The sequence below is a fragment of the Polyodon spathula genome, chromosome 15, assembly GCF_017654505.1.
Source record: "Polyodon spathula isolate WHYD16114869_AA chromosome 15, ASM1765450v1, whole genome shotgun sequence".
Taxonomy (NCBI): domain Eukaryota; kingdom Metazoa; phylum Chordata; class Actinopteri; order Acipenseriformes; family Polyodontidae; genus Polyodon; species Polyodon spathula.
In genome coordinates this window covers 11,040,981-11,068,150 of record NC_054548.1, presented here as the reverse complement: position 1 = coordinate 11,068,150, position 27,170 = coordinate 11,040,981, and the positions used below count along the sequence as shown (strand labels likewise).

Below are 27,170 nucleotides of genomic sequence, written 5' to 3'. Positions count from 1 at the left end.
TGATTAAAAGTCTTAGTGAACTGTTCTATTAGAGCAAGCATTGGAATAGACAGCTGCCAGCAGAACAATATCCCCTGAGGGGGAAGGTGGTGTCACCTGATAGGTTGCCTTCTGCAGTATTAAACAAAGGGCTCCTACAAGGAGATTTCCAACAGACAACACAAATGGACAACAATACATGTCGTGTTCTTTCTGGGTGCTCAAAATTCCTACATACACTGAATTAATTTATAGGGCAGCTTGGCATGTGGGCTTGTTGCTTTAGGACTCGTTTGAGGTGATGACAATGATAACCAAATCTTGAATCTGTTTCTGTGGTGGAAGGGGGAGGGACAGGGGCAGGAACCCTCCACCAGTTTTAAATGTAACTTGAAGAATGGTGTTGAATCCAGGGGAGCTTTGCTGGAGCAGAAGTTGGGATTTTGATCTCTTTGTGCACTGAAGTTAAATATATTTTGCGGTGACAGAATGGGGCATTATCTATCAAAACCGTACCAGACTTAAATAAATAAATAAACCAAATATTTAGCCAGGATGGCATTAAGTCTTTTATCCTTGCTCTGCAAGGATATCATGGAGATGTGGCTGCAGCTGAAGAAAATTACAGGTGTGTGTGTTTTTCATTTGTTTTTAGCAGTTTAACTTTCTCAATGTAGTTTTGTTTTTCCAAGCTTTAAAAAGCAATTATTGAAAATGGGCTAATTTGCACTCAAACAAACCTTGAATGTGTATGTTTACATAACAAAGGCTAAACGTGTACTGTACAAAGGTAGGATTTTAATTCTGCAGCTGCACACACAGTCTGGTCTGATGTTGATTGTATGTTTTGGTTGAGTTTTTTGTAGACTGAGCACACAGGTAAAGAACAAGGCTACGCTGCTTGTGTTTTTTCATTTTATGTACAAGAAATGTATTAAGGTGCTTTTATTTCTGTACTTCATTAAGTTACAAAGGTTTTTGTTTGTATGTTTGGAAATTGGATTTTGTAAGGGTGCTTTTTCTGAAATTGGCTTGTCAAATTTTTGCCTACACTTTTGGTTTAGGAGAAGCAGAAATAAAAAATTAAGTGAACCAGCCAAAAATAGTCTGCTTGCTTATGGAAGTTTTTTATTTATTTATTTATTTTAAGTAAAGGTTTAGATAGGTTGGTTTGCTCTTTACCAAGGTGGGGGAGTGGTGGTTTTACGAGTTGGTTTGCTCTTTACCAAGGTGGGGGAGTGGTGGGTTTTTATGGTTCCACCCCCTATATATGTATATTATATATATAGTATATTATATATATATATATTATATTATATATATTAAATATATACTCTTATAAAAAAAACAACAAGTTGTTGGTTTGGCGCTTTTAAGTTGAGAGATACAGTAATGATTTTTGCCAAGGAAGCACCAAAACCTTTCTGAAAGATGTTGGACCCTTTTAAGATGAAGGCGGCGTTCCTTAAAGAAACATTTGTTCTGAAATTTTGTAAAATGAATCTGAGTAAATCTTGCATTTCACAAACTGTGAGGCCTCAGTGAATGGTTTGTTTACCACATTTGTCACATGTCCAGCCGCATCAGAGTATGCAGTTTGTAACATGACGAAACAGACGATTTTAAATGAATAGTTGTCTGCCTTTTAAAGCCCTTTTAGCCACTAATATGACAAATATTCTATTCCTACAGTATGCTGAGCTTTTACCACAAGACATCTGCTTCTTTCTTGTAGCACTTCAGACTTGTGCAGGTAGGAACATGTTATATTTGTTTGCCCATATTTCATTTAACACCTGGTTCTTTTAACACCTCAGAACTGCTCCTGAAACATCGGAAGCAGAGCTCGTACTATAAATGCCTCGCAAAATCTAGGTTTTAGCTAAACTTGTCTTTGTCCTTCAAACATTCATAACTGAATAAAACTAAAAACCTCAAGCATCTTTTGTTATAATGTCTGTCATTGATAAGATATCAAGTTGGAGTGTTTTACGGGACAATATCCCTTCAGTTTTAATCAGTTCAGTCAGTTTGTCCTCAGCCAGTGCTACATGTTTCCTGAGCGCATTCATTGTCATACTTTCATGTTTACTCTGCTCCCATACTGTAGGTTCCTTTTGAATTTTGTAGCGAGTTAATGAAATTCCAGTTAGCTTATTTTTTTTCAACCTAGCATTTTGCTTAAGCTTATTCTAAAATATAAAATTATTCTATAATCAGTTTGTTTGTTTTTCCGTTCTAAGTGTAATCATGGCTGATATTTAATATAAAGGTTTCAAAATGTATGAGGCATAAGTGATTTAGTGAAGCAATTTAGTTCTTCTGAACTGCAGGAAAGAAAATATGCAGTGAAAACAGAGGATCAAAGACATTTAATGCAGCCTATTGGTGGTACAACTAAACAGCTTAGGATAAATCCCATGTACGTGTTTGGGTTGAAGATGTTTATGACTTGCCTTATCTGTGTTCAGATAAAATTGAAAGCACATTAGCTGTGTGAGAATCTTACAATCTATAGCAAGAATGTAGTAGGCTACAATAATACTATGTTCATGCTTTTTTTTTATTATTATTCTAGGATTAGTCACTCCTGTTTTTTATTTTTTTTGCTACTGTACAGTGGATTCAGTTTCTTGCTAGTTACTGATCCTGTTGATGGTGAAACATGACATCTGGTCCATACACTGCGGCTGCTGCTGATGCCATTTTGTTTAATTAATAAATAAACCTTATTGCCTCCAGGCTTGTCTGTGTTTAGTAGCTAAACTTGGAAGCTTCTCCCCAGTGTTGTGTACTGTATGGGCAGTGCAACAAGACTGCTGCTGATCATAGTCCTTGCAGTATTTCTGAAGTTCATTGAACCAACTTGGTTCTGGACAGAGTATATGCTGGAAAGAAGGAAAAATGCACCTGTTCTCAATAATAGGTTTTTCATATGAAGAAACAGTCCTGCATATTAATTGAAGCTTTATACAGATATTCAAGCAAAGCTGTCAAATAGTATATTCATTTCAATTAGTTTCAAAGGTTGCACATTTCATGCCCCGCGTTCCTTTCGTGGTGCGAGCTCAAGCCATAGTGCCATCGCTGTCGACTACATTAAATAACAATCTGTGTACACCTTCCTTTGTAGTTAAAAAAAAAAAAAAAAAAAAAAAAGCAAAGTTTTGACTCTAAAGGAAAATGTAATTGTTTTTAAGGGAGTAGTGAACCCTGCAGTGTGTATACAATGCTGTATGAGTGAAAATGTTCTCTTTCTGAGGGTAAAAGCCATTTCACTTTAAAACTTTTTATGAGGTACCGTTCCATTCATTCTTGAGCTCCTTTAATCCAGTAAACATGACAATTCTTAACTAGACCCTGTCTGGATGACTTCTTTCTATATTACTTGTGACGGAGCCCTTATCTTGTGATTAAGGCCGTATGTACTTGCAGATCTACCTAGATGCTCAGGGGATCCCTTTTGACTGTTCTTTTAGAAAAAACACAATTTTTAAATATAACAAATGTCATGATGAGTCTTTCTTCTTGAGCACTTCACTTAACATTGAATCATGTGCTAAGAATGAACTGGATTGGAGACTGGTGACCAAAAGAGAATTCTCCAACAATACACACCAATGTGTAATGCGCGGAGCCAAACAAACGGGTTTACAGTCCCAAACAATAAGCGTTATCCGCCCCACAATAATAAAACACGGTCACCAGTCCAGGGTGTGTGTGTATTAGTGCTCGTGGTGTGTGATAACAAGCATTTTTGTGACAGTTATGAAGTGCTGTTCCAAAAGGGACAGCTCTGGAAATGTGTCTAGCTGTCTGGTGGTTCAACAAACAAGGCAATTACTAACAACATGGAAAAACAAACACTCATGAATATTCTTTTCACACACAGTTCTCAGGCAGTTACTACTGCGGCTCTCTCAGCCCTTCCAGGTTAATGCATAAAACCCAAGTGAAGGAAAAGATTAACAATTCTCCGGCCCCTTTATGTTATCACGCATGACCCCTTGGTAAACGACTGCAGCTGCTTTTATTGCTTGCAGCTGCTACCTCATTTTCCCTCCAGGTCAATACTTTCCTGCAACGGAGTCTTTCCTTCTCCAAGGCTGACCGACTTCCCGACCCTGGAAATAAACTGTCCGGCCAGCCCACCCAAAGACTTTCCCTTTCGTTACTTCATGCCCTTACAGGTGGCGATGAAGTTTTTCAACCAGAACTCATATTTCTGTCACAATACAGTATTGGCTAATGCATTTCTGATAAAGGGATTCTAAATAACATAGTGCTAATAACATTTTTGATGACAAAAATACCTTGTACTTATTTTCCGCCTCACCAGAAGTTGTGATGGCTGAAAAAATGGCAAAGGAAAAAGAGCTCCGCGTGGTATGTGATTTAAGATCTATAAAAATAATTTAAAAAAAACGCAGTATCAACACAGTAGCTTGAGTCTCTGTTTAAAAATTTTAGACAGCAAAAAATAAGCAAGTCAGATTAAGCACTTGCACGCATAGTGATATCTATGGAAAGCCATCTGGGTGAAAGCATTGTGCTGCTTTTTAGAGAGTCAGAATCTCATGGGACAGAAAGGCAAGCACGTCATTCTGAAATGCCTTGCTTAAACTGTGCCCAAAGTGCTGGAAATGTTGGGTAGTGATTTTTATATAGATTGTATATCCTTATATATTTTGTTACGACTTTGTTATGTGGAATGTAATAAACAAGACCAAAATGATGTTTTACAACGCCACTTCCACGTTTTTGTTATTTGAAGTGTTTGAAGTTACATTTCTGTTTTTGTTTGTTTGTTCAGCTACAAAAAGGCTGAAGTAAACCTCATGTTCTTACTTTATGAAGACGTGTCAATGGCCACTGTTTACTGTGAAGATATGGCAATGACAAGGAATGAAAAAAAGTAAAAAATAAATAAAATGTGTTGTCAAATTTTTGTACTATTTATTTCAGGAATAAACAAAATTTAAAATGAACAGCTATTTGGCATCCATTTGTTTTGTAGTTAATTCACTGGGGTAAACTAAGGCCTAGACAAAGTCTTGCTGTAAAATAGTCACACACAAAGGGGCCACGCACCCTGCCCCTGCTGCTGTGCTGTCTCTGCCTGCGTTCTGAGCAATATAATGGCTTTTATTACTTCTTGATAAACGAACTAATATTTAAATTATGAGCGAATATCAGAGCATGCAAATCCTATGTTCGTCCCAGCAGTAAAATAACATGACTGCAATGGTTAGAATGTGAATAACTTTTATTTTTCATACCTTTTTACCAAGTTGCTCTGTTTTTTTAATCTTTCTCTGAAGATTAATTCTTTTTTACTTTGTTGTTTTGTCTGTTGGTTGTGAAGAGAACACCAACCATTTTTTTCTAAATGGTTTTATAGAAAAAATGTTACAGATGGTTCTGTTGAATACTGTAGTAGTAAATATCTACAGTAAGATTCAGATGAGTTACATTGTGTCGACTTGTAATAGAGCCGGACACTTGTCTGATTAAGTCTTGCTTACTTGGAGCATGACCTTGTGGTTGGAAGTGTAGGCTGCGATGCCGGAAATCCTGCTCTGAATCCCAGCTAAGCCAGCAGCTTGCCGTGTGACCTGGGATGCCTGCAGTAGATCACATGCTGCCTGCGTGTCACACCCATCTTCTATACTGGCTTGACCTGAACTTTTTTTTTTTTTTTTTTTTAATATTTTAATTGGTAACTTTCCAATGTAAAATAGTCCAAATAAAGGAACTACTTTAGTTGTGTTCTGAATTCTACAACTGTTTATATTACAGTGGATGCAATTTTATGGTCTTCTTTCGAATGTTGCAGATACTGTAGCTCTAGTTTTGTATTTACAAACTGGAGGATGTCCTACCTTGTAGCATTCATTGATTTTTTTGTTCTACCTTACACAATTTTATTTAGTTTTATTTTTTATTTTATTTAATCAAACAAAGTAATAGTGTTTTAGTCTATTAGTACATTTAATATCAGTAATGCTGTGAACCCTAGTTGCATTTGCACAGTTCAAACAAGCAAATCCTCAAATCAAACCTGAAAATGAAATAACATACCGTAAGTCAAGGGCAGTGGAACCAACAAACAAGCCTAAAAGCCTTACTTTAATCCTTTGTGTACTTATCTAAACATGTAATCTGCTATAAAAATGTACGTGATTTGAGCGTGTTGCTACACACGCAAAGGAATTTGGTTTCAGTGAGGAACTTCAGTCTGCACGGGACAGCAGAGCTATCTCACCACAGTTTGTTTATGTAGTGAAATTAAACTGACAAAGCCTTAGGGACAACCTGGTGAGGTGCTTTTAATTTATGGCTAATGCAGTTTAGGGGAATTTCAAATTGGGGTTTGAACGTGAGATTTTGTAGACTTTGAAACTAGCTGAACGCTTAAGCATGACCAGCATGAGAAATCCTGTGAAGATATGACCATAGAGCAGGGACAGTTGGTTACTATAGATTTTTGCTTCGGTTGAACAAAGCATTGAATGAGCCCTCTGTTCCATTTGACTGTTGCCTGAGTGCATTACTAGTCAGACTTGAATAGTCCAAGTGGGCTTGTATCACTGCAGGCATGATACTAGCGTGGGTGGGAGGGTCATGAGTAGTAGTTAGCTGACAAGTACATTTTTTTTTGTTTACTTACTCGCTTCCTGACTGTGGATATAAAACACCCCATGGCTTTGTGTGTGTCACCAGTCTAGGTCCACTGTATCAGTTTTATTTCCAATAATTGTATTATCCATTAACAATTGATTCATGCTTTTTAAAATGTCAAAAGTTGCATTCACGTCCAGAAATTAATTTTTCCAGGAACCAGATGATGATGATGTTTTTTTTTATTTTTTTTATTTTAATGTAGAATGGCCCTTCTTTCCTTAATGCTTTGCATGTTAGCCTGATGAAGCAGGGGCTGTCTGTTTTATGGTCAGTTTAACTGATACTCACAGGGTACCTTTTGTTAGTTAGTCACCAAAACAAAGCAAATTGGATTTTCCGTTTTGAATATGAGACAGGTGTTTTGTATATGCTCTGTTGAGAAATGGGATTCTGTGTCTCGAACTGGTGTGACTCAATTAGAATGAATTAAATCGGTCGGCAGTATTAAAGGAAATACGTGTTTCCTTCATTCCTTCCCTTGTGATGGTTTGAAATAATTCAGAATCGGTTTTGTATCCTAGATTTTAGAATGAACTCCAAACTGTAACTGACTGGAATTGAGTGTCCTTGTGTGCTCCCAGCGATGTCAAGCAGACTCCTGTTGAACCTGCTACTTCTACCATAGTTGAAAGGTCACATTGTCGCATGGACACATGGACAGACAAGGCCTCCAAAAAAGCTCAAAGCTGTAGAAACAGCAATGTGGTTTTTTAGGTGTATTTAAATTGTATTTGAGTATAATACCAGAATATTGGTTTATTGGTGTACTGCTACCAATAGGGGTGTAACAATATGCTATTGTCACCAGTGTGATGTACGTTACAGGTGATGAGCTACCTGTGTAACACACAAGATCAAATGACCATTTAATGATGAAAAGTCATTCAAGAACCATTCGATGAACTACAATGAACTATGTTGTGCTTTTTGGTCTTGTATGTATTGCTTGTGTCCCTCTTTTACACTGATATATCATGTCAAGAAAGTATCGTGATTCATCGATTTTACTCCATGAATCACTACACACCTTGCTACCAGGTCTGCAGCTGTACTTTGGGTTTTCTTTGTTTTAACTGAAAACTTTCTTTATTTAGTATTTAACTGAATACTTTCTGCCTTTCTTATTTTGCAGATGAAATCATGCAGCAAGAGACAAGTCCATTGTGTGCTGTGGATATTGAAGACGTTATAAAGAAGCAGTTTGCTTACCTATCAGGTGAGAATGTGTGTGGTTTCTCGGTCACTACTTTATATGACTTTCTCAATACTTCACTGCAAACATACAAAAGAGAGACTTGCCAATCTAGGCAGCTACTGATTTACATGTTGCTACACCTGAAGCCGTGCCGTGTAGAAATCTGTATTAGCTAGAGGACAAAGACATACATGGTTCCATATTCTTCAACTTCAAGACCAGTTACTGTGCCTTCACTAAAATGTGTCACTCCTTTTAATAATAAAGCAACAAAGCTTTCATTTTTCAAATGTTGGCTATTTTTTAGTTGAATATGTTTTCATAATGTATGTGAACCACCAAAGCAAGCCAAAAGTTGTACAATACAATGTGAGCATCTCCAGCCAGTGTTCTTGAACAGCTGACTTTTGGGGCTAAGTTACAGACTCTGAATACACAGATGAGAAATTTACTCTCAATTTGAGAATATTTAAAAAAAAAAAAAAAAAAATTACAAATGTGTTTATCAGGAATACATAAATAACATTTTAAATGGGGCAGTGTCAAACATTTTAAATACTGTAGGTGTAAGTGCTTAATAAGTGGAGTTTATTTTAAAGATGCTGCAGCATGCTCATTATTTGCAGTGAACTGCATGAAATGACATTTGGTTTTAATCTATTTTGAGCATCTAAAATGGGGAAATGTGTGAGAGGAAGGATGCTATTTTCCGCATGCAAGCGTTCATCTGTTGTGATGCTACGGCACAGAAAGGATAAAAGGGGCCCTGCTGTTTCTCTGCTGAAGGTCACCTTGGAATGGACCCAGAATTTTAATTTGACTTCCTTTACCAAGTTTCAGTAAAAAGCATTTGGTTCCTTAGCTACTGTGCTGTGTTAAGAAGGCAACACGGTGCATCCCCAACTCCTGTAGAAATGCACAAGCCAGGCATATGTAGTTGAATTTGTAGTCAAGTGATAATACCAGAGCACTATCTTTTGCTCAATTACATAATTAATTTGCACATCGTTCTACACGTACCCTGTGTAGAAGATAATAATGCAGATATGTATGCTGTTAAACAAGCATGGGCTCATTTGCCTATCGAGCAACCACATTTTATTCTGTGTATGTTAATTAAACTGCCTTTATACACCTTTGTGGCGCAAAAGAAGCGCAAGGCTGAACATCACACTGTGCATGAAGGTTCCCCCTTGTGAACTCATCACAACATTCGGGGGGGGGGGACAGGACAGTGAGTGTCATACTAATAGCATTTTAGCTCCAGTTATATGGTCACCCACCTAAGAGCTTTCAGTTTACTGAATAAATTTACTCATTTAATTTTGTAATGTGAGCCCAGTTCTTATGTGCTACTTCTAAACTGGAAACACTGAATGCATTTAAGTTTTCTTTGGTGATACAATGGACCGTTAAACAGCACATATACAGGATGTAAACATATAAGCCCTACGGTTCTTTTGCATAATGTCTGAAAGCTCTTTGTTATTGGTGTGTTTACTATACCTGATTGCTACACTGTGCTGATGCTGCTGTTCACCCTGCTAACTGCATGTAAAGCTGTGACCATAGCACCTGTGCTGGTGCTGTTCAGTGCACTGAGAGCTGACCAGTGGTCTGACTTGCACAGTATTAGCAGAGTGTTGACTGAACTCATTGTTTTAATGCTGCTTTATTGTGTTGTAACTTGAACGTGTTCTCTGCTATTACATTTCCTATTGTATTTTATTTAATTATTTTAATTCATTTTGTTAGGAGGTAGAGGGGAAGATGGCAGCCCCATCATCACTTTTCCTGAATATCCAACCTTTGGTGAGATCCAAGAAAAAGAAATTCATGATGTCCTCACCTACCTCACCAGCATTCCCAGGTTGGTAGTGGTCTATCTTGGTGTAAACAGTTCTAACATTTTGTGTTGTAATGGTAAATGCTGTACAGTAGTTCTTCTGTATTCCTTTATTTATTTATTTATTTATTTATTTATTTATTTATTTTTAATTGTGATACTTGCTGAATTTGTGCTCCATGAATGTTTGTGAGTGGTAACACTGTTTTACAGTTGGGTACAGCCTATCACACTGTTTTACAGTTGGGTACAGCCTGTCAATTGTGAAATTCTGATGCCCATTTATTTTTTTGTAATATTTTACAGTACTGCCTTGTGCCACTAGGTGTCAGTATTGTACATTCAAAGAGTATACTGGTCTTGAAGAGGTTTACTGAGTGCAATTACATAAAGTGGTTATTTTTATGATTATCTTCACAAATTTATGGTTCTAGCTAATCTCAATAATTGATCTCAAATTCACATTGGTAGTCCATCTGAAGAAGTGTCGAACACAACCACATCACTGGTTTATGCAGGACTACGTTCTGCATTAATAATATTTTTGCCGAGACTAACACACCACATGGGGCAGGTCAAATGCATTTCGTATCCACTGTACCCTTTTTCTGACACATTTTAGATCCATGAACAATTGAATTGGGATGTTTAAGGGTGGAAAGGAGAGATATAGTAATCTTTTAATGCAGGTAAACAGATACTGCACTGTCAACAGTACCTGTGTAGGAGTGACAGGTGTGCAGGTGGGGTGTTGTAGCTCATACTGTAGTTGTAGCTTAAACTTCTAGACTTTGAAATGTTCGTCTATTGGGCCATTTCCCTGTATTGTCAATAATGATAAGGGATGTACTTGAGTAATGTGTCCGAACGTTGCCCTGTGTGCATGCTCCAAGAAACGCAGAAATAAACACCACCTGCCCTTGATTCCCAAGGGTGCATTGGATTCCTGCAAATCAAATACAGATTTGCTTCTGATTTCAATTCATTTATATAATAGAATGCATCCTCTAGGACATGTGTGTTTCATTTGTAGAGCTGTTTGATGTGATCTGCATTGACAGCCTTTCGCTGCAATTGATTTCAAATGTCCTTGTACCTTCGTGAATGTGTCTATCTTTTCACTCTGACCTCACTGTCGGCTCCAGGCCTCAGCCCGCATGGCTGATTTTTGAGCTACCGTTTCTTCACATGTTTAATGGGGTGATCGCTGCATCGTTCAGTTGCCTTTTTTCCAATTTAAGAATCTTTTCATTTGAAACGATTCCTCAGTACACCCACCAGAATGCTTTATCCAGCGCTGCTATATTCAAACCATGTGTAGGTTACATAATGTACTATTCTCTACTCCCTGGAAGAGACACGTCTGATTTGATGGGCTTGCATTTAGTTTATTACACAAACACATTGTAATAAACAGTTATTTTGATACTGCAGTGTTGCTTCTTCAGTTTATTTTAAGATTTTGGGCAATGCATGTGCACCAAAGATTTTATTTATTTATTTTTTTATTAAGTGTATTTTGAACTAGTTTGCAACAAATACAGTACCATAGTAATTGTGTGATGTGCTTGCATATCAGTTTGATCCACTCCTGGTTATACTATCTTTATTTTTTTAATAAGACATACCTGAGTTTTATCTGCATGTTATGGTTATTCAAGCTTGTAATAAAACCTGGAATGGGTGAAACTGCTGTGCATTCAGATTCTTCTGCCCATCCCTGAATTTGATTATTGTCTTTCTAATTTGTATTGTAACCTGTAGGTGTTTGTCCTTGCACCATACTGGGAAGCCACCTACTTGCACACACTCATTTGTACTGGTAGTTCATTTTTGCCTACATCCTATCCCCTCTTTCAAGACGTCTAATTAAAATCATCATCATCGAGTTTCTATAAACACATGCTGTAGGTATTTATAAAGCAATGCTGTTACTGCAGTTTAACTTTCTCTATAGAGCCCTAAAAATATTTTTTACTGTACATGTTCCAATAACTTTTTTTTTTTTTATTTACGGTGCCACAAAAATGAACGATAAGCCCCCAGAGATGCCACAGTAAACTGCAGCTTTACATTCTTCTGATTTAAATCTTTATTTTTAAGCGTTACTACCAACAAACATGAAGAAATATATTTTTAGTGTTAGTCTTAAAAAAGAAAATGGTTCGCTACGGTGAGTATGTAGAACAGGAACAGGAAATCCAAAACGGCAGTATCTGGGGATTTTTATCATTCTCTTGTCTGCATTACATTCAAAAGCAAGGCTGTGAAATGAATTGCTTAGAAATTATAACAAGGGTTGCTGATCAATTTTTTTTTTTTTTTTTCCCGGCATTACTGTTCCAGCAAACCGGATCTCCATTTCAAACCTGCTTTTTTGTTACGGGGTTACTTCCAGCATCTGTAGATTACAATTACCCAACAAGATCAAAACTGAAACTAGCATGACCAGAACAAGACAGTGTCTCTTTAACTTCCCCAAGACACTGCTTCTGCAGTACTACCTGCAGTACACGGTATGATGTGCTCGCTGTCGCCATGGGCACTGAAAAGGATAAATATGTCTACGTATTTATAAATTTGATTGGCGGTGGAGGTGGTGGGGTTTGAAATGCCACTGGTAAACTGGCAAAACTTCGCTAGCCAGTGGCATCCTGATTTTTCTTTCCCAGTTTGGCCATTTATTAATTCTTGAACCCTTGCATAATTAATTCATCCTTTCAATTTAATAAAATAAAGGTCAGGCAGTACATTATTAGTAAAACAACACCCTGTTTTATTAATTCTTACCCCGCTCATTTTAAAGGTTGTGAGAGGAGTAGGCCATTAACCTTCATAGTTAAATTGGCTTTTCCTTTGGGAACAAACGCTCATGGGAGTACTTAATTAAACGCATAGGGGTTTGACGGAGTATCGAAATTTTAGTCTAATTCATTTTTGTGCTCAACTCTTCCCGTCAGCCAGGCTAGAAGGTAGCTGTGAATGCCTCGCTTAAAGAATTCTCAGGCACTGTAGGTAAAACAATTGGGACTTGTCATTATTTTGTTCCTCAGAGTGTGCTCAATACACAACCACTGTTTCTAAATAGGATTATGCAGCAAAGTGCTTTTTGGCATCTGTGCACATAATCCCCATTAGCTGATTTTCACTGGCTGAAACCATTACCATATTCCAGATTATTATATAGGTAACATTAATTTAGTGTCACCCATGGGTGTATCGCTCCATCAAGCGCATCATTTAAATGTATAATCTTTGGTTGGGGATATCATTGTAAAATGCGCGATCGAATACTTGAATATGAAAGATATTTTTGTATGTACACCCCACCTGACCTCCAAAAAGGGAGAGAGACATGCTTGTTCTGTGTGCAGTATATGAAATGGGACCACATTAATGGTAAATGTCAAATAACCACTGCATACAATCTCTGTTAGGATATTTGACAAGATATTTTGGAATAACAGTAAAAGCATGATTTGCTTGAAGTGCTGTGAGCTTTGACTGCTGCTTGCACAATTCAAATTCTTCACCAGCCGTCTAGATTTAGTGTGATTTTTTTTTGCTTCAATGAGCAAGGCAATTCACTAGTGTGTGTGTGTATGTACTCTGCATATTCATCTTGTCAAGCAGCAATAGATTTTTTTTTTTTGTTCAAAAACCAATCTCTACAAAATGATTGCATAAAATCCATTTGAAGGTTAGGGTGTGGGAGGGGAAAGCTGTTTGTGCTTGATACTGACAGAGAGATGAAGAGAAATGCACCCCTCCGTTCACACCAATGGTTCTGTTTATTTTGACACTTTGTAGATCTGCAGGCTTCTTACCATTAGCAATTCAACACAGTTGCTGGTGTGCTTGTTGGTCACTTCTATCCCGGGCTGCTATAGGCTCACTCTGCTGCTAGAGCTGCACCATTGGCTTAGATGATACAATGACTGGAGCAAAATCAGATGCCTGCCTTCCTACTCTGTGACAGACACTTTTACTAGAATGGAGCAGAAAACTGAAGGTCAATACTCTGTGATAAAAATGTATTTATTTATTTTTTTACAAATGTGATGTGTGGATTTGATGCTTTATCCAAGGACAGGAATTGCGACCACCTGAGATTTTGGAAGGGATTATTTATTTTTTTAACAGCATTCCCATGATCAGTCCCGTATTCTGTGTGCACATGGCTTGCACATTTCAGGCTGGGCATTCTGTTAATATGCAAACTGTGATGATTTGAGAACACTGTTTATGATGGTGAAAATGGAAATGTGAGTCTTTCACAGCTGTTGCTGTTGCAATGGCAATAGAATATCAATTCTACTCAAGATGTTATGTTGTGGATATATGGGAGAATTAGCCTTTTATACAATTCGGCACCTTGGAGTGTTCTATGGTTGCTTGTGAGGATCTGTGCACCAGTAACTAACTAGCCTGCAAGTCCTTTGCCTCGTTTTTTTCTGTTTTTGTTGATCAGTGTGAACTTTTCCAATTAAGCTTACAAGCTGCTGGGGTTGGGTTTATCCTCATCATAGACCGAAGACAAGACAAATGGACCTCTGTGAAAGGCACCCTGCTGCGCATAGCGGTAAGTCTCACCTTTATTAAACAGAAAAGCTGTACCCTTCTCATCTGCCCAGGCTCTGCAACCTTCCTGCACTATTGTCATACACCCCTTGCTTTTAACCACCAACATCTCCCTGCAGGATTGTAGATTCCTTTATTGATCAAGGTTGTTGTTGTTGACAAAGGCTCTGTTATGTCAATGATACATTTAATTCTACAGGAACTTGCACTAATGTAAAACTACATTCAAGTTTGAACAGGCCTGAATGAGTTAAAGGCTGGTGGGTAAGCAGGCAGACTTAATGAAATGTGACATCTTCTCTCCATGGCCAGAAGCCATAAGTGAAAAGCCATCTGGGATAACTGATAACACAGCCTCAGATAAAATAATGACCTGCTTCAAACAGAATGACCAAAATCTGCAAGAACACAATAACTGAGCCAATTCTGTTTTTGAAATATTGCTACCTACACTCCCATGGCTGGATTATTTATTTATTATTTTTTTATTATTATTATTTTTTTTTTGTTTATTATCCCACAAGTACTCAACCTGTATTTTTGAATACTGGTATTTAAACACAGTATCATTATCTTAAATGATAATTCCCTTTTATCAATAACATTTTTTGTCCAAATAGCCAGGCTTAAAAATAGAAGTGATTTTGTTTTCTACCCAATAAAGGGTTTAAATGTTTATATCTAACAACTCTGTGTTTTAAACAATAAATAGTTGCATGTGCTATAATCACAAAAGCGAAGTCAGGTGTGTGTTTTCGCTTCAGTCCTGTGTTTGTTTTTTGTTTTTTTTAAGTCCTGAAGGACAGGTTTTGCTTCGCTGCATATTGATATGCAGACACTGTTTTCCCTCACATGAAAATATATTATCTGAAGATAAAACAGAATATATCATGTGCATTCTGCTGTGCATATTTTATTTTTCACGCTGACCGTTCTGTACATGGATCGTGAATCTTTACAGGGATGCTGCTGGAAAGCTTTTAGCTACAAATGATTGAAGCTGTGACATGGTGTGGGAGCAGAGGAGCGGTTCTCAAAGATGTTGAGGATTTTAACTGATGAAAAGCCTGACATATTGCAATAACAGTAGTAAAGTGGAGATGTTACAGCTGCACACATGCGCTATGTAATCCTTGGCTCGGGTGATCAGACTTCCGGTTTAGCCGGTACAGTCCCAGTTTTCAAAGGTCCCGGTATCCCAACATTTTGCACAAAATCTTTACAAAGTCCCATTTTCAGCTTTTGTCAAAGTAACATCAACAACGGCTTTTAGTTTATGGCACCTGCAGTGAAAACAACATTTAAAAAGGTAGTAGGGTTATCAAGAATATTATTTTTTTATAAAGCGATTAATACAGGCATACGTGCTTATTCCTTAGTGCATCATGCGTTTTAGTTTTATATTCAATATGTCTACAATTGTGTGTGATAAGCTAATTTTATAACTGTTCAGTTCTGGCGGGATTTAGCCCAGACACTAGGCAGAGCAGCGAGAGGTTGCAAGCATCCAAATGAACCACCAAACTACATCATCAACGACAATAAATAAAGCAATCCTGACGCAGGAAGTGAGGAAAAAAAATCTAAAACATACATTTATTATTATACTCCATTTAACAATATGAAATGCGCATAAGACAGTATGGCTACTTAAACTAATTAGCCACAGACACACGCAGGAGTGTACTGAAATTAGCCAGCTGCTTTAAAAAGAACAATAATAAGAGTGACAGGATATATTTAAATGGTTTAATTTAATCTTAACAATTATTTAACAATGTGTCCTGGTTTTTGAGCTTTGAAAACCTGGCCACCCTATCCTTGGCATGCAGGAAAAGGGTTATCTTTTATAAAAACTCCATGTGAATGTCTTCCTTTACATACGATAATAATAAAACATTCATTGACTATCCTTGTTAGGCAATTTTAGCAACGTAATCCTCAAGATTAAACTAGATGAACACAATCTAAAAAGGTTGGTCTAACAGGACAACGCGCTCATCAACGATCTATTCATATTCAGACGGTGGGTTGTTATGGTGTTTAACTAACTATTAAATCTCTTAAGACTTAACATTTAGCTAAGTTAACTGGTCAGCTGCGGGTTCTACCGTGTGGTAGATGACCGCCATAGGCACTAATGAAAGTCAAGGTCATCTATCACACGGTAGAGCACGCATCAAGAGGGCTCTATTGTTAGTAGAAAACAATTTTGTTTCTTTATTTTCTCTTTAAAAAATAACTTTAAAACCTATATTTACCTTGAACTTCTGATCTTTCTCTGGGTAACCTTCCGCTGTGAATGTAGAAGCCGTTGGACGACTTTCACACAATTTGATTGACTCTTGTAACGTTGAATTTTGCATATTTCCCGTTGCACCGTCTAAGTGGGTAGTAAGTGTTATTTCCTAATTGCTTATGCCTCAAAAGTATAAAAAATGGCTATTATTCCCCACAGACTTTGCTTTTGTGACCAGGACAGTGATAGTTTGAAATTTACCTATTTTCCAGAACATTCCAGATAGATTCAGTGCTGAGTAAACTTGGAGTAACTTCTAGAACTTTCCAGTAATATAAATAGTAGTATAAATACAGGGGCCTTAAGCCCATCAGTTCAGTTTAGTTCCAGCTGCCTAAGTGGATACATATCTGCATTTTTCTGAGATGGCATCAAGAGGCTGCAATGGTGGCATTCCTGATGGGTCTCCAAGGTGGTTTTACCAAGTTTCCCTGCTATCTTTGCCTTTGGGACAGCAGGGACACCAAGGCGCACTACCACAGGCGGGACTGGCCACAGCGGACCGAGTTCTCTGTGGGGAGGAACAACTTCAAGTGGGAGCCACTGGTGGACCCCCGGAAGGTGCTGATGCCACCACTGCACATCAAATTGGGCCTTATGAAACAATTTGTCAGAGCTCTAGATAAGGAGTCGGCAGCCTTCAGGTACCTTCAAGACTTCTTCCCTAAGCTGTCTGAAGCAAAGGTCAAAGCCGGTGTCTTCGTCGGACCACAGATAAAGAAGATCCTGGAGTGCAATGAATTCCCCAAGAAACTTTCTAGTAAGGAGAAAGCGGCTTGGAACAGCTTTGTCGCAGTGGTTCGGGGCTTCCTGGGCAATCACAAGGCCGAAAACTATGTGGTGCTGGTTGAGACTCTGGTGAAGAACTACGGCACAATGGGCTGCAGGATGTCCCTCAAAGTCCATATCCTTGATGCTCATCTTGATAAATTCAAGGAGAACATGGGAGCGTACTCGGAGGAGCAAGGCGAGCACTTCCACCAGGATATACTGGACTTTGAACGTCGCTACCAAGGACAGTATAACGAGAACATGATGGGAGACTACATTTGGGGGCTGATTCGTGAAAGTGATTTACAGTATAATCGTAAATCCCGAAAAACTACTCGCTTCTAAATCTTTTGTAGTCATTTTTGTATTTCTTTAGTATAAATACATGTTAATTTGGATTCATATGTTGTTGTTGTCTGACTTTATGTGACCGAAAAGAAATAGGAAAATAGGTACATTTTAAAATATCACTGTCCTGGTCACAAAAGCAAAGTTTGTGGGGAATAATAGCCATTTTCTATACTTTTGAGGCATAAGCAATTAGGAAATAACACTTACTACCCAGGAACAAAAATTGTGTTACATAGTGTTACCAAAACAACTTGGAGAAATGGTGTCTCTAGTTACATGGCAATGGGAGTGCATTGAGAAATTGATAGATCTCTGAGAAATATCCATGTTTATATACAAAAAAGGAAGAGTATCACGATAAAAATGAAAGGAGCCAGGCAGTTGAAGAAATACAGCAGAGATTAACATGTCAGGTGAGGTTTTGACATTTTAGATGTGAAAAGTCCAGACCGGTCAATCTTAAGTATATTTTGAAATTACATTTTAAAAAGGCATAGTTCGTCCCTTGCTAAACCAGACATGTCATGAGACAGATAGGTTGTCCAAAAAAATGAGGTGTCCGGTGTGCTACATTTATTTGAAATAAATAAGTACATAAACACATATCTACAGCTATAGCGCACTTTCTTTATACTTTAGCGTATTGACTACCGGTAACAAAAAACACATTGTGGTGCTTTGTTCGCCTTACTGTATGCTGCAAAAAAAAAGATGATTTAAAATTGAAACTAAATGGTTTTAGAAAACTTTTTTTTTTTTTTTTTACCTTAGTCCTACTTTGTACACAATTAATATAACAGATAATGGTGCATTGACACGCTGTGATAATGTAGCGTTGTGTGAAAATAAAGCAGACTCACACAAGCAGGATCTTCATTTTCCAAAATTGACTGTTTCTTTTTAAAATTTTTTACAATAAACAGAACTGTTGTCGGCCACAGTCCACGCCAAAATAATAAAACCCTTTTTAATTTTAGTATTTCTCTTAATTTGTTTTTGGTTATTCTCTGTCTCCGGTTTTATTCAATACACTTCTCATATACAATCCTCTTGCCAGTTTGTCGGATTGTTATAATATTAAATACAGTAAAAAAATTACATTGTACGCCGATCTGCTATAATTTTTGATTGGTATATGCTACTATAGTCCATATGCTCTGTGTGTGTGTATTCACACAGCATATTCACTGTTTTTCAAAGCAAGAGTTGCAGAAGCACATAAAACAAGTGTTACTTAGATTTCTGTACCCTGCATAATTCCATGACTGTGCAGATACAGTTTTTCAAAGCTGCTTGATATTCCTATGCCCAGGTCCCGCTGTGTTCTTAAGCAATGCCATTTAGTTCTGCTGCAGTTTGTAACAAATATTGAAAATAAGACCAAACTAATTCTGTAGCAAAATAAAACAGTACATTTTACACCACTGATTTTCTACAGTACGCTCAGCCTCCTGCATTGCTCAATACCCTTGATTTAACAGTAACCTTATAAAATTGTATTTTTCTTTTAAAACACATTTTAATTTTATTACATGCAGGTACTGTTCAGAAACATCAAGAGTTCATGTATAGCAATCTTGATCTATGCAGGCTTCAAATCATGCGTGGATACAGAATTCTCTGTAGATATAGAAATCTGCGTAACAACGGCTGTCCTCCTGCAATTCTTGCTGGATGACAAAAATCGCCCTGTGTATGGTGAGAAGGTTCTCAAGATAAATCACTGACGACACATCGCCGTGTGTGTGGCCTTTGCACCAGCAGCAACTGCACGCTCGATAAATTCATGTAAATTATTGGAATCAGTCATGTTGTCTGTCTGAAAGTGAACCTAACCGAGGATATACAGTATTTCTCCCGCCCCTACTAAGAATGCTGACGTAAAGCAAAGTGGGGGAGCTCATTTGTATACAAACTCCAGATTTAGCTGGCCAGTTAAATATTTAGCTAAATGTTAAATCTTTTTAGAGATTTAAGATTTAGTTTAAATATTGAAGTTCATAAAATCCAGATTTATTCTTTGAACAGCCAAGTCTTTATTCACAAAATAAATATTTAATAACAATCTATTTATTTTTAAAATAAAGTTTTAGCATTTAAATATTAAAGTTGCAAAATATTCATTTATTTTCATAACATTTTATAAATCTGAGCGAAAAATAAGATTCAAGTTAGTGTTAATAAAATATTAACGCATTTTTGCACATGGCATCCCATAGTCTAGAGGTATGACATAAACTAGTGTTCATGATCAACTAGAAGTCCTGACAGTCGTTTGTCGATGTACAGTTGAACGTACATCTTGCTACAGCCGCCTTTTTCAAAAAACAGTTGCGAGAACACTTTCCATGTACGATCGAGCCTAGTTTTAAAACTAATTTAGATTGAGCTACAGCAGCTGAGGCATGCTCTGAAATTTTGAAACAAGCCTTGTTTTAATGAGAATTCTTTAAAGTACTTGATCTTGGATGAGAAGACTTCAAAGCATGCAGTAAGAGCTTCAGGAGCTCTGGGCTTTAGGGCTTTGTGTGTGTTTGGGTTTTTTTTTTTTTTCTTTTCCTACAGTTGTACCATTTAGCTTTTAAAACCGTTCACCAGCAACATATAATCAGCATAATTCTTTTGAAAAGTGTGTTCTGGTTTATTGCTGTCTGACATGTTTTTTTTCAAATTTAGTTCTGTAAAAGCATTCCACAATGTTATCATTTCCTGGGATAATGTAGCGCTGCAAACCAGGGATTTGCAACATTCCATCCTTAGGGATTCCTTAAGTTTGTGCAAGATGGTTTTTAAAATCTAGTGCTGCATTAATTAATTTAAGACAGATCCATTAGGTACAAAAAGTATATGTGAGATAAATAGATGACAACCTCATTACTTTGATATTGAGTTTGCAGGGTTTTTTTTTCTGTACTGTACAACACTATTGATTTTCATTTTTCATTACACCATTCTTTTACTTGTCACGCTAAAAAACGTCCGACAATACCCTGTACAAAACGCTTGTTTCAATAAAAAGATTCTCTCGGTTCTTATCTTACAAAAACTGTCTAACTATATAGCTGACTTGTGAACTTTCTATTCCTAGTTGGTAATACTAGCCCAAGGTTTTAGATTGCTTTATTGTTCTTGCCCACAGTGGCTGCATCATCTAAAACTCCTTGATCTTGTTACCTGTATTGCACTGATTTTGACTATGCTGCAATCCAGCTACTGGCATGTGTGTTGGGGTTTTATTTGATTTATATATCAACCAAACTATTTACCACAAATGGTGCAAACTGCACACTGGAGTAAATAATTGTATGTACATAGTCTCATATGTGTTCTGTGTGTGTGTGTGTGTGTGTGTGTGTTTTTAATTGGATAAAAACAAGTATTTTGATTCATGTGTTCTTTGTAATGGTGCAGAAAGCTCTGGTAATTATTCCTTGTTCTGGATCATTTGGTGGTGTGTTCTCTTATGCACATCTTACTGGGGAATAGGGTAAATTTGAACTCTGAAAGCTATTCCTGCAGAACATTTGCGAAGTAAGCGAGGCTGTACATCAAGACTCGTACAGATAAAACGGTATTGTCCAGAAGAAAAGTGATTAAAAATAACATTTAACAAACTAAGGTTATGTGAATGCGATCCAATTCTTTTTCTTTTTTTGTTTTGTTTTTTGTAAGGTTGACATTTGTTTCACATTGTATGTGTAGAAAATACACTTTAGTAATAGGAAAAAAGTATATCCTGTGCAATATTGATCAACAAAACAAATTATTTTCAGAAAGCACTTCCAATAAAATCTGTTGCTGTAAAAATCATTTACTGCAGTGCTTCCTGGAGATTCAAGATAAATTACGGTGATGGAGTGCTCCTAGCAGCCTTTGTGCTCTCTGTATACTTGTCTGCTGTCATCACATCGAAGCCATTTTAGCTTGTTTTTAATGGAACGCAGAAGTGTGTGTCTCAAAAATCAGATTGAATTAATCTGAGCAGCCGTTTGCAGCTTCATTTAAGTTCTTCCATTAATTAAATATCGACTGTACTAAATCAGCATTATCTACTGTCACTTGACTAACGTGCACACACTCGTTCAGAGACCTACTGTACTCGACAGCTCTGCAAATCCGTCTGTGGCTTCGCAGTCTGAACTAAAGATCATGTTTTAGGCCAGCGTTAACCATTAATTTATATACTGTATACAAACAAGTTCAACCTGTTTCACTTGCATTATCTTTTCACCCCTTACTCTCCCTTCTGCGGAGCCCTATTCCTATAGTAAAGGCACCTGTGTGTGTGTGTGTGTGTGTGTGTGTGTGTGTGTGTGTGTGTGTGTATGTATATATATATATATATATATATATATATATATATAATGTATATGTGTATCTATATATATATACACACACACACACGTTACAGTTTTTCATATCTAAAGAACCGCTTATCTAACCTGGATGAAACTTAGAACATTCTTCTATGAATATCAGAATCTGGGGATATTTGAAAGTGTCAAATGAATACATATTTCACACTTGGATTTTTAGATGTACTGTAGGTCATGGTGATTTCATGATCCTGAGGGCTCCTTCTACTGTGTGTTTATAGCTGCAGAAGGGGATGTATGGTTACTAACCATAGCTGTTGAATTCTCTGCACACAAAAGCTTTGTAACTTGGAGAATGCAGTCACTGAATAAGGCGACTTCAGAACACTACACATTCGTATTTGCATATTATAAACATGTTGCCGCTGTTAGGCTGACGTAATTGCATGCCTGTCTGTCTGTCTGGTTTTTTTCTCATAGCTGCACTTCATGTGCAAAAAATGTGATTTGTGACCTTCCAGGAATATAGTAGCCAAAGGGAGAAGTGCCAGGAGGTTAAGAATCTGGTTTGTGGAGTGCAACGGTCAGGACTATGCCAAAATAAACTGCCTGAAAGCCCTTTTGTGTATTAATAATGCAGAACCATTTTAATCTGAACTGCTTTTGTTGCTGAAATAAGAACTTGTAGTGTATTAATAAATGTAAATGTCATTGCTAAAGCAGTGCTAATTTAAGTAGTAAAGACTCACTGGAAATGTCATTTCAGGCACTTTGTTTTTTTAATGATTGAAAGCACACAGTAACCCTGATGCCAACGTGTGTGGTGTTTGTGCAGCTCTTATTTTAATTGAACCTTTTGGAATGAAGCCAAGCTGAGTTTGTGGAATAGGGGAGATTTTATGTAACTAATTTAACAGAGCTCCCAGCACAGAGACTGATAACAGTAGTGTTATGTCATCACAATTCCTTTCCAAAAACTGAAAACTGGAGGATTTCACATGGCTTAGATAAGCTATGTAGTATAGGCAGTTAGGCAGATATAGGAATCGCTGTATTGATGTTCTATTAAAGATGCAGTGTACCACAATCCAAATTAGAATATATTGGGGTTCTTTGACAGTTCTGCATTTTGTGCCCTCTCCCAGTTCGTGAGCCAAAAGGACATGACCTTTTATAACAGCGTCTTTTCATCACAAGTGTTGTTTGTTTTACTAATTTTTAGCATTTTATTCTGTGGCTGTAAAGTACCATGTACACTGTTAAAATAAGAAGAGAAAAATGATCGTCCTAATACATTTTATTTCTCTAGGCTGCAGAGCAGTGCTTGAGTAAATTTGTAGATGTTCAATGCAGATATACTGTAACTAACCTGGGGAGGTGCTTTTTTTTCTTGTTTATAGCTTGTTGCTGTCCTGACAAGAACATTTAGTGGTACTTTCGAAGGAAATGCACATTTTGCAAGAAACACATATAGAGCCGCTGATACTGGGATAGACACTCCCACAAGCTGCTTGAATATGTTTCTTGAAAGTTTGAGATATTCCCGTACCTCAGTAAGTCTAGTTTATGGCTTCATTCCCACACTTGCATAAACAGTAGCGACTAGAATGATCAACAAACGCCAAATGAGAATGTGTCTGTCCATATGTCTTTTTTTATCTCATTGTTTTGGTTTTCCCTTGATATGCTTTCTTTCAGCCTGTGAAAATAAGTGGCCAAGGTCTGCAGTAGACTGACATACTGTAGAAGTGATATGTGAAACTGAACAGTACATGTGTATTTGTTTGAGTTTCACCAGTATTTGCTTTTAATGGAAGTTTACACATCGCTTACAATTTAAGATCAGGTTTTATTTAGAATTGACTTGCTTACGGATACAGACAACTGCAGTGCTGCTGACTCAAATAGTAGATCAGTAACGCATCTCACTGATTTTAATTGGTCTTTGCATGCTCATAATCTGGTTTGAGGGTGAGAGAATAATAATAGCTGAGACTCTCCAGAGAATGATGATGATTATTTTGTGTGTGTGTGGGGGGGGATTAAATTCATATTTCTTTCATAACTGTTTTTACTGTACAGTATACATCAAGAAATTAAAAGCAACCTGGCCAACTAAGGAGAATCCCTCATGTAAATGCTATGGTGACTTACATAAGCTTGTTTGTTCCTTTTACAGTGCATTTTTGCAGTTTATGGTAAGAGTAGTTTTATATTACTACTGGTAGTCAGATAATGATACACTTGTGTCTGCCAGCTCTGGACACAATTTAACAAAAACTTTTGTTTGAAATGTGATGGGCTTGAGTGTACACAAGACGCCCGCACAGCCCCCATCCTCTCCATTACCAAATAGGATATTTCAAAGAACTATTACTTTGGGTATGAAGATTGTGCGGTTACACCAAATCTCTTAAATCACAAAGAACTGTCCCGCAGGATTCTGATTAATTTATAGCTGTGTGCAGGGTATTGATTCAACAGCTATACTACCCCAAGGGACATTGTACAGAACAGCAGTAGTTCTATACACAGCATCTTCTTGCAGACGGTCCATTGTGGTTTCTCTCCACAGGGATGTTTTAAGTGTACCTGCTACCAGCACTCAAAATATTAGCATAGTGAGATAAATAGATTTAGGATACAGTTGTTTTATTTTATTTATTTATTTAAATGTTAGTCTGCTTTCACAGTACAGAACTGCAGAGGTAAGCTTTACGAAGGCATGTTTGTCTTTTTAAGACTCATTGAATTTGAGTGGCAGAACATTCGTTAATTCCTTATAACAAAATTGTATGTCTCATGAGCTTTTTCATATACAGCAATGTTAAACTTAAATTCATTAAAAGTACTACTAACCAAAATGTAGCAATATCTGTGCTAACTAAATTTACAAAGGAACACTCATAGTGACTGTAACTTTAATGAGTTTGGAATCAAATGTTGTATAAAATTATTTATACAGTAACATCCAAAAAGGAACAAATAGATTAACATGTCATATATGGAAATCCGTTTATGTGTGCAGTGTTGTATAGTATATTGCTGATGCGTTACAGTTGTATTCAGCACCACACAGACCCTTTTGGGGAAACCAATTTTTTGGGACAATAATCATTTACTCAGAACTAAGAAAATTGCAAGAAATCCAGTGGCTATACTTGGACACAGTGTCGATTTTTAGGTGTCATGACAACTTTCTCCTGTAAATCTTCAAGTTCCCCTCAGTCATGACCTAGTCACTCCAGCTACACATCACCCTTTTTTCTGTTCTATTGAGAATTACACAGTTCTGTCTGTGAAAGTACAATCCTTTTGTACTTTGTTGCCTTCGATTGAAGGACAGACCAAGACCTCGGCTACTTGTACTTTATTCCCATGCGTGAGTGTGGCATTTTAAACTATGATAACATCTAGACAAAAACGTCAAGTACCACATTACCTGCGCTTTTTAGTCTGTCAAAGAGTACAATGTGCATTTGTAATTTTGACAAATAAGATAATGTAATGTGTTTTCTCATTAGGAATTTACAAATACTGTAAGTGATTTGGCATGCCATACGTGAACTGTATTTTTTAAAATTCTGCAGCCCTAATTTTGTTTTCTCAAGAAAATGGTCAGTAAATGTGGGATAGTGGGGCATAGTGTTGTATCTCCAGCTACAATTTGTTGTGATGCAAGTCCTGTGTTGTAAAAAGCAGGTGTCCCTGATCAGTGTGTTGTGTGTCTCACAGGGGTCCTTCCCAGGGAATCTGCAGCTCATCCTGGTGCTTCGTCCCACTGGGCTGTTCCAACGAGCTCTCTCTGACCTCGTCTTCAGATTCAACAAAGATGAGTTTAAGATGAAGGTACCGGTAAGTGCTGCTCTGTGTTTCTCAGCTATGGGAAAATAACCCGCTTTTTTAATCTCCACATTCAAACTGTATAATGGATTTCATGTACAGTACACATTTGGAGGTTTCACCTGTATTAACACTTTCTTTTCATTTTTTTTTGGGGGGGGGGAAGATCATCATGCTGAGTTCAGTAACAGAATTACACAGTTACATCGATAGAAACCAGCTAACCCAAGAGCTCGGTGGTACTCTGGAATATATCCATGATGATTGGCTTTCTCATCGGACGGTAAGCACTGGGTTGTCAATTTCAGCGAGTGTGTCAATGTTTAATTGACAATGACTGGAGTTATGCCTCCCGAGCCATTGGTGAGGGCACCATTGCTATTAAAAAAACACATTTCTTTTAAAACTTAGATTTACCTTGAACTGTTTCCTGAAGCCCGCTAGAGCTGAAAGCTAATTGGCTGATGGTACCGAATCGCTTTCTAATTTAAAATGTGACCTCAAACTAAGAGCTCTAGGGTGTGGGTACATAGTGGTCTGTGTATCAAATAAAATTGTCATTTTAAAAAATAAGCCATTTTATCTAAATTTTTCATCATGGGTTTTTCCTTTGGTTATTTGAATATATGTTATGCCATAATTGAATATTGTATCTATTCCTACTGGATCAAGCAGTTTTAACACCCAGTCCACTAATGTTCCCCTACCATTGTGTTTAATAGGCGATTGAAGGTTTTGCCCTAATGGTGAAAAAGACTGCTCAAGTGCTTCAGTCTTTTGGGACTGAACTTGCAGAAACTGAACTGCCAAATGATGTGCAGGCAACCATGAGCCTTCTCGAGGTACATACAGAAAAGAAGGCGAAGATGAAGGTGAGTTCAGTGAGAGTTAAAAGCAACTTAGCGTTTTGTCAACAGCTATATTGCAAAGTGGCTGGTTGACTTTTTATAGCCCCCAGTTTTCACATGCTTATTCTATGCATTTACTGTAGTTAACCATGGTTTATCATGTTTTGTAATATGCTTTTCCATACTTCTCTGGGCTTTTACTATGCTTCATCACACTGTGATGGTTTTACTGTAATAACCCTTTAACCCCCCCATCCCCCTGCCCTCTGCATGCGAGTACCCATGTAAACATATATAATGAGATCGATATGAATCTTCCCACTGACTAAACTTCAGTTTACTCTCTCTGTCTGGTCGATTTTTATTGATTTTTATTCACAATTTTTCACTGGAACACGTGTAATATTAAATAGTAACAGGGAGCTGGTAATCTATATGGCTTTGCCTTCATTGTTTT

At 37.2% G+C, this 27,170-nt stretch overlaps 1 protein-coding gene across 8 annotated transcripts in view; it reads left to right on the top strand.

Annotated features, from left to right (window-relative positions):
- Positions 1-27,170, top strand: part of LOC121328017 (guanine nucleotide exchange factor DBS-like) — a 65,887-nt gene that overhangs the window by 20,292 nt on the left and 18,425 nt on the right. For 7 of the 8 annotated variants that reach the window (XR_005951629.1, XM_041272443.1, XM_041272449.1 and 4 more), the window contains exons 1-7: positions 1,633-1,732; positions 7,796-7,879; positions 9,614-9,728; positions 14,196-14,286; positions 25,758-25,877; positions 26,032-26,148; positions 26,588-26,737. Coding sequence is in view for 7 of the 8 variants with exons in the window: in XM_041272443.1 (XP_041128377.1) it covers positions 1,648-1,732; positions 7,796-7,879; positions 9,614-9,728; positions 14,196-14,286; positions 25,758-25,877; positions 26,032-26,148; positions 26,588-26,737 (762 nt within the window). In the remaining variant the exon portion in view is untranslated. Of the gene's footprint in view, positions 1-1,632; positions 1,733-7,795; positions 7,880-9,613; positions 9,729-14,195; positions 14,287-25,757; positions 25,878-26,031; positions 26,149-26,587; positions 26,738-27,170 lie in introns of those variants that run through there. The other variant, XM_041272445.1, reaches the window with a different exon arrangement.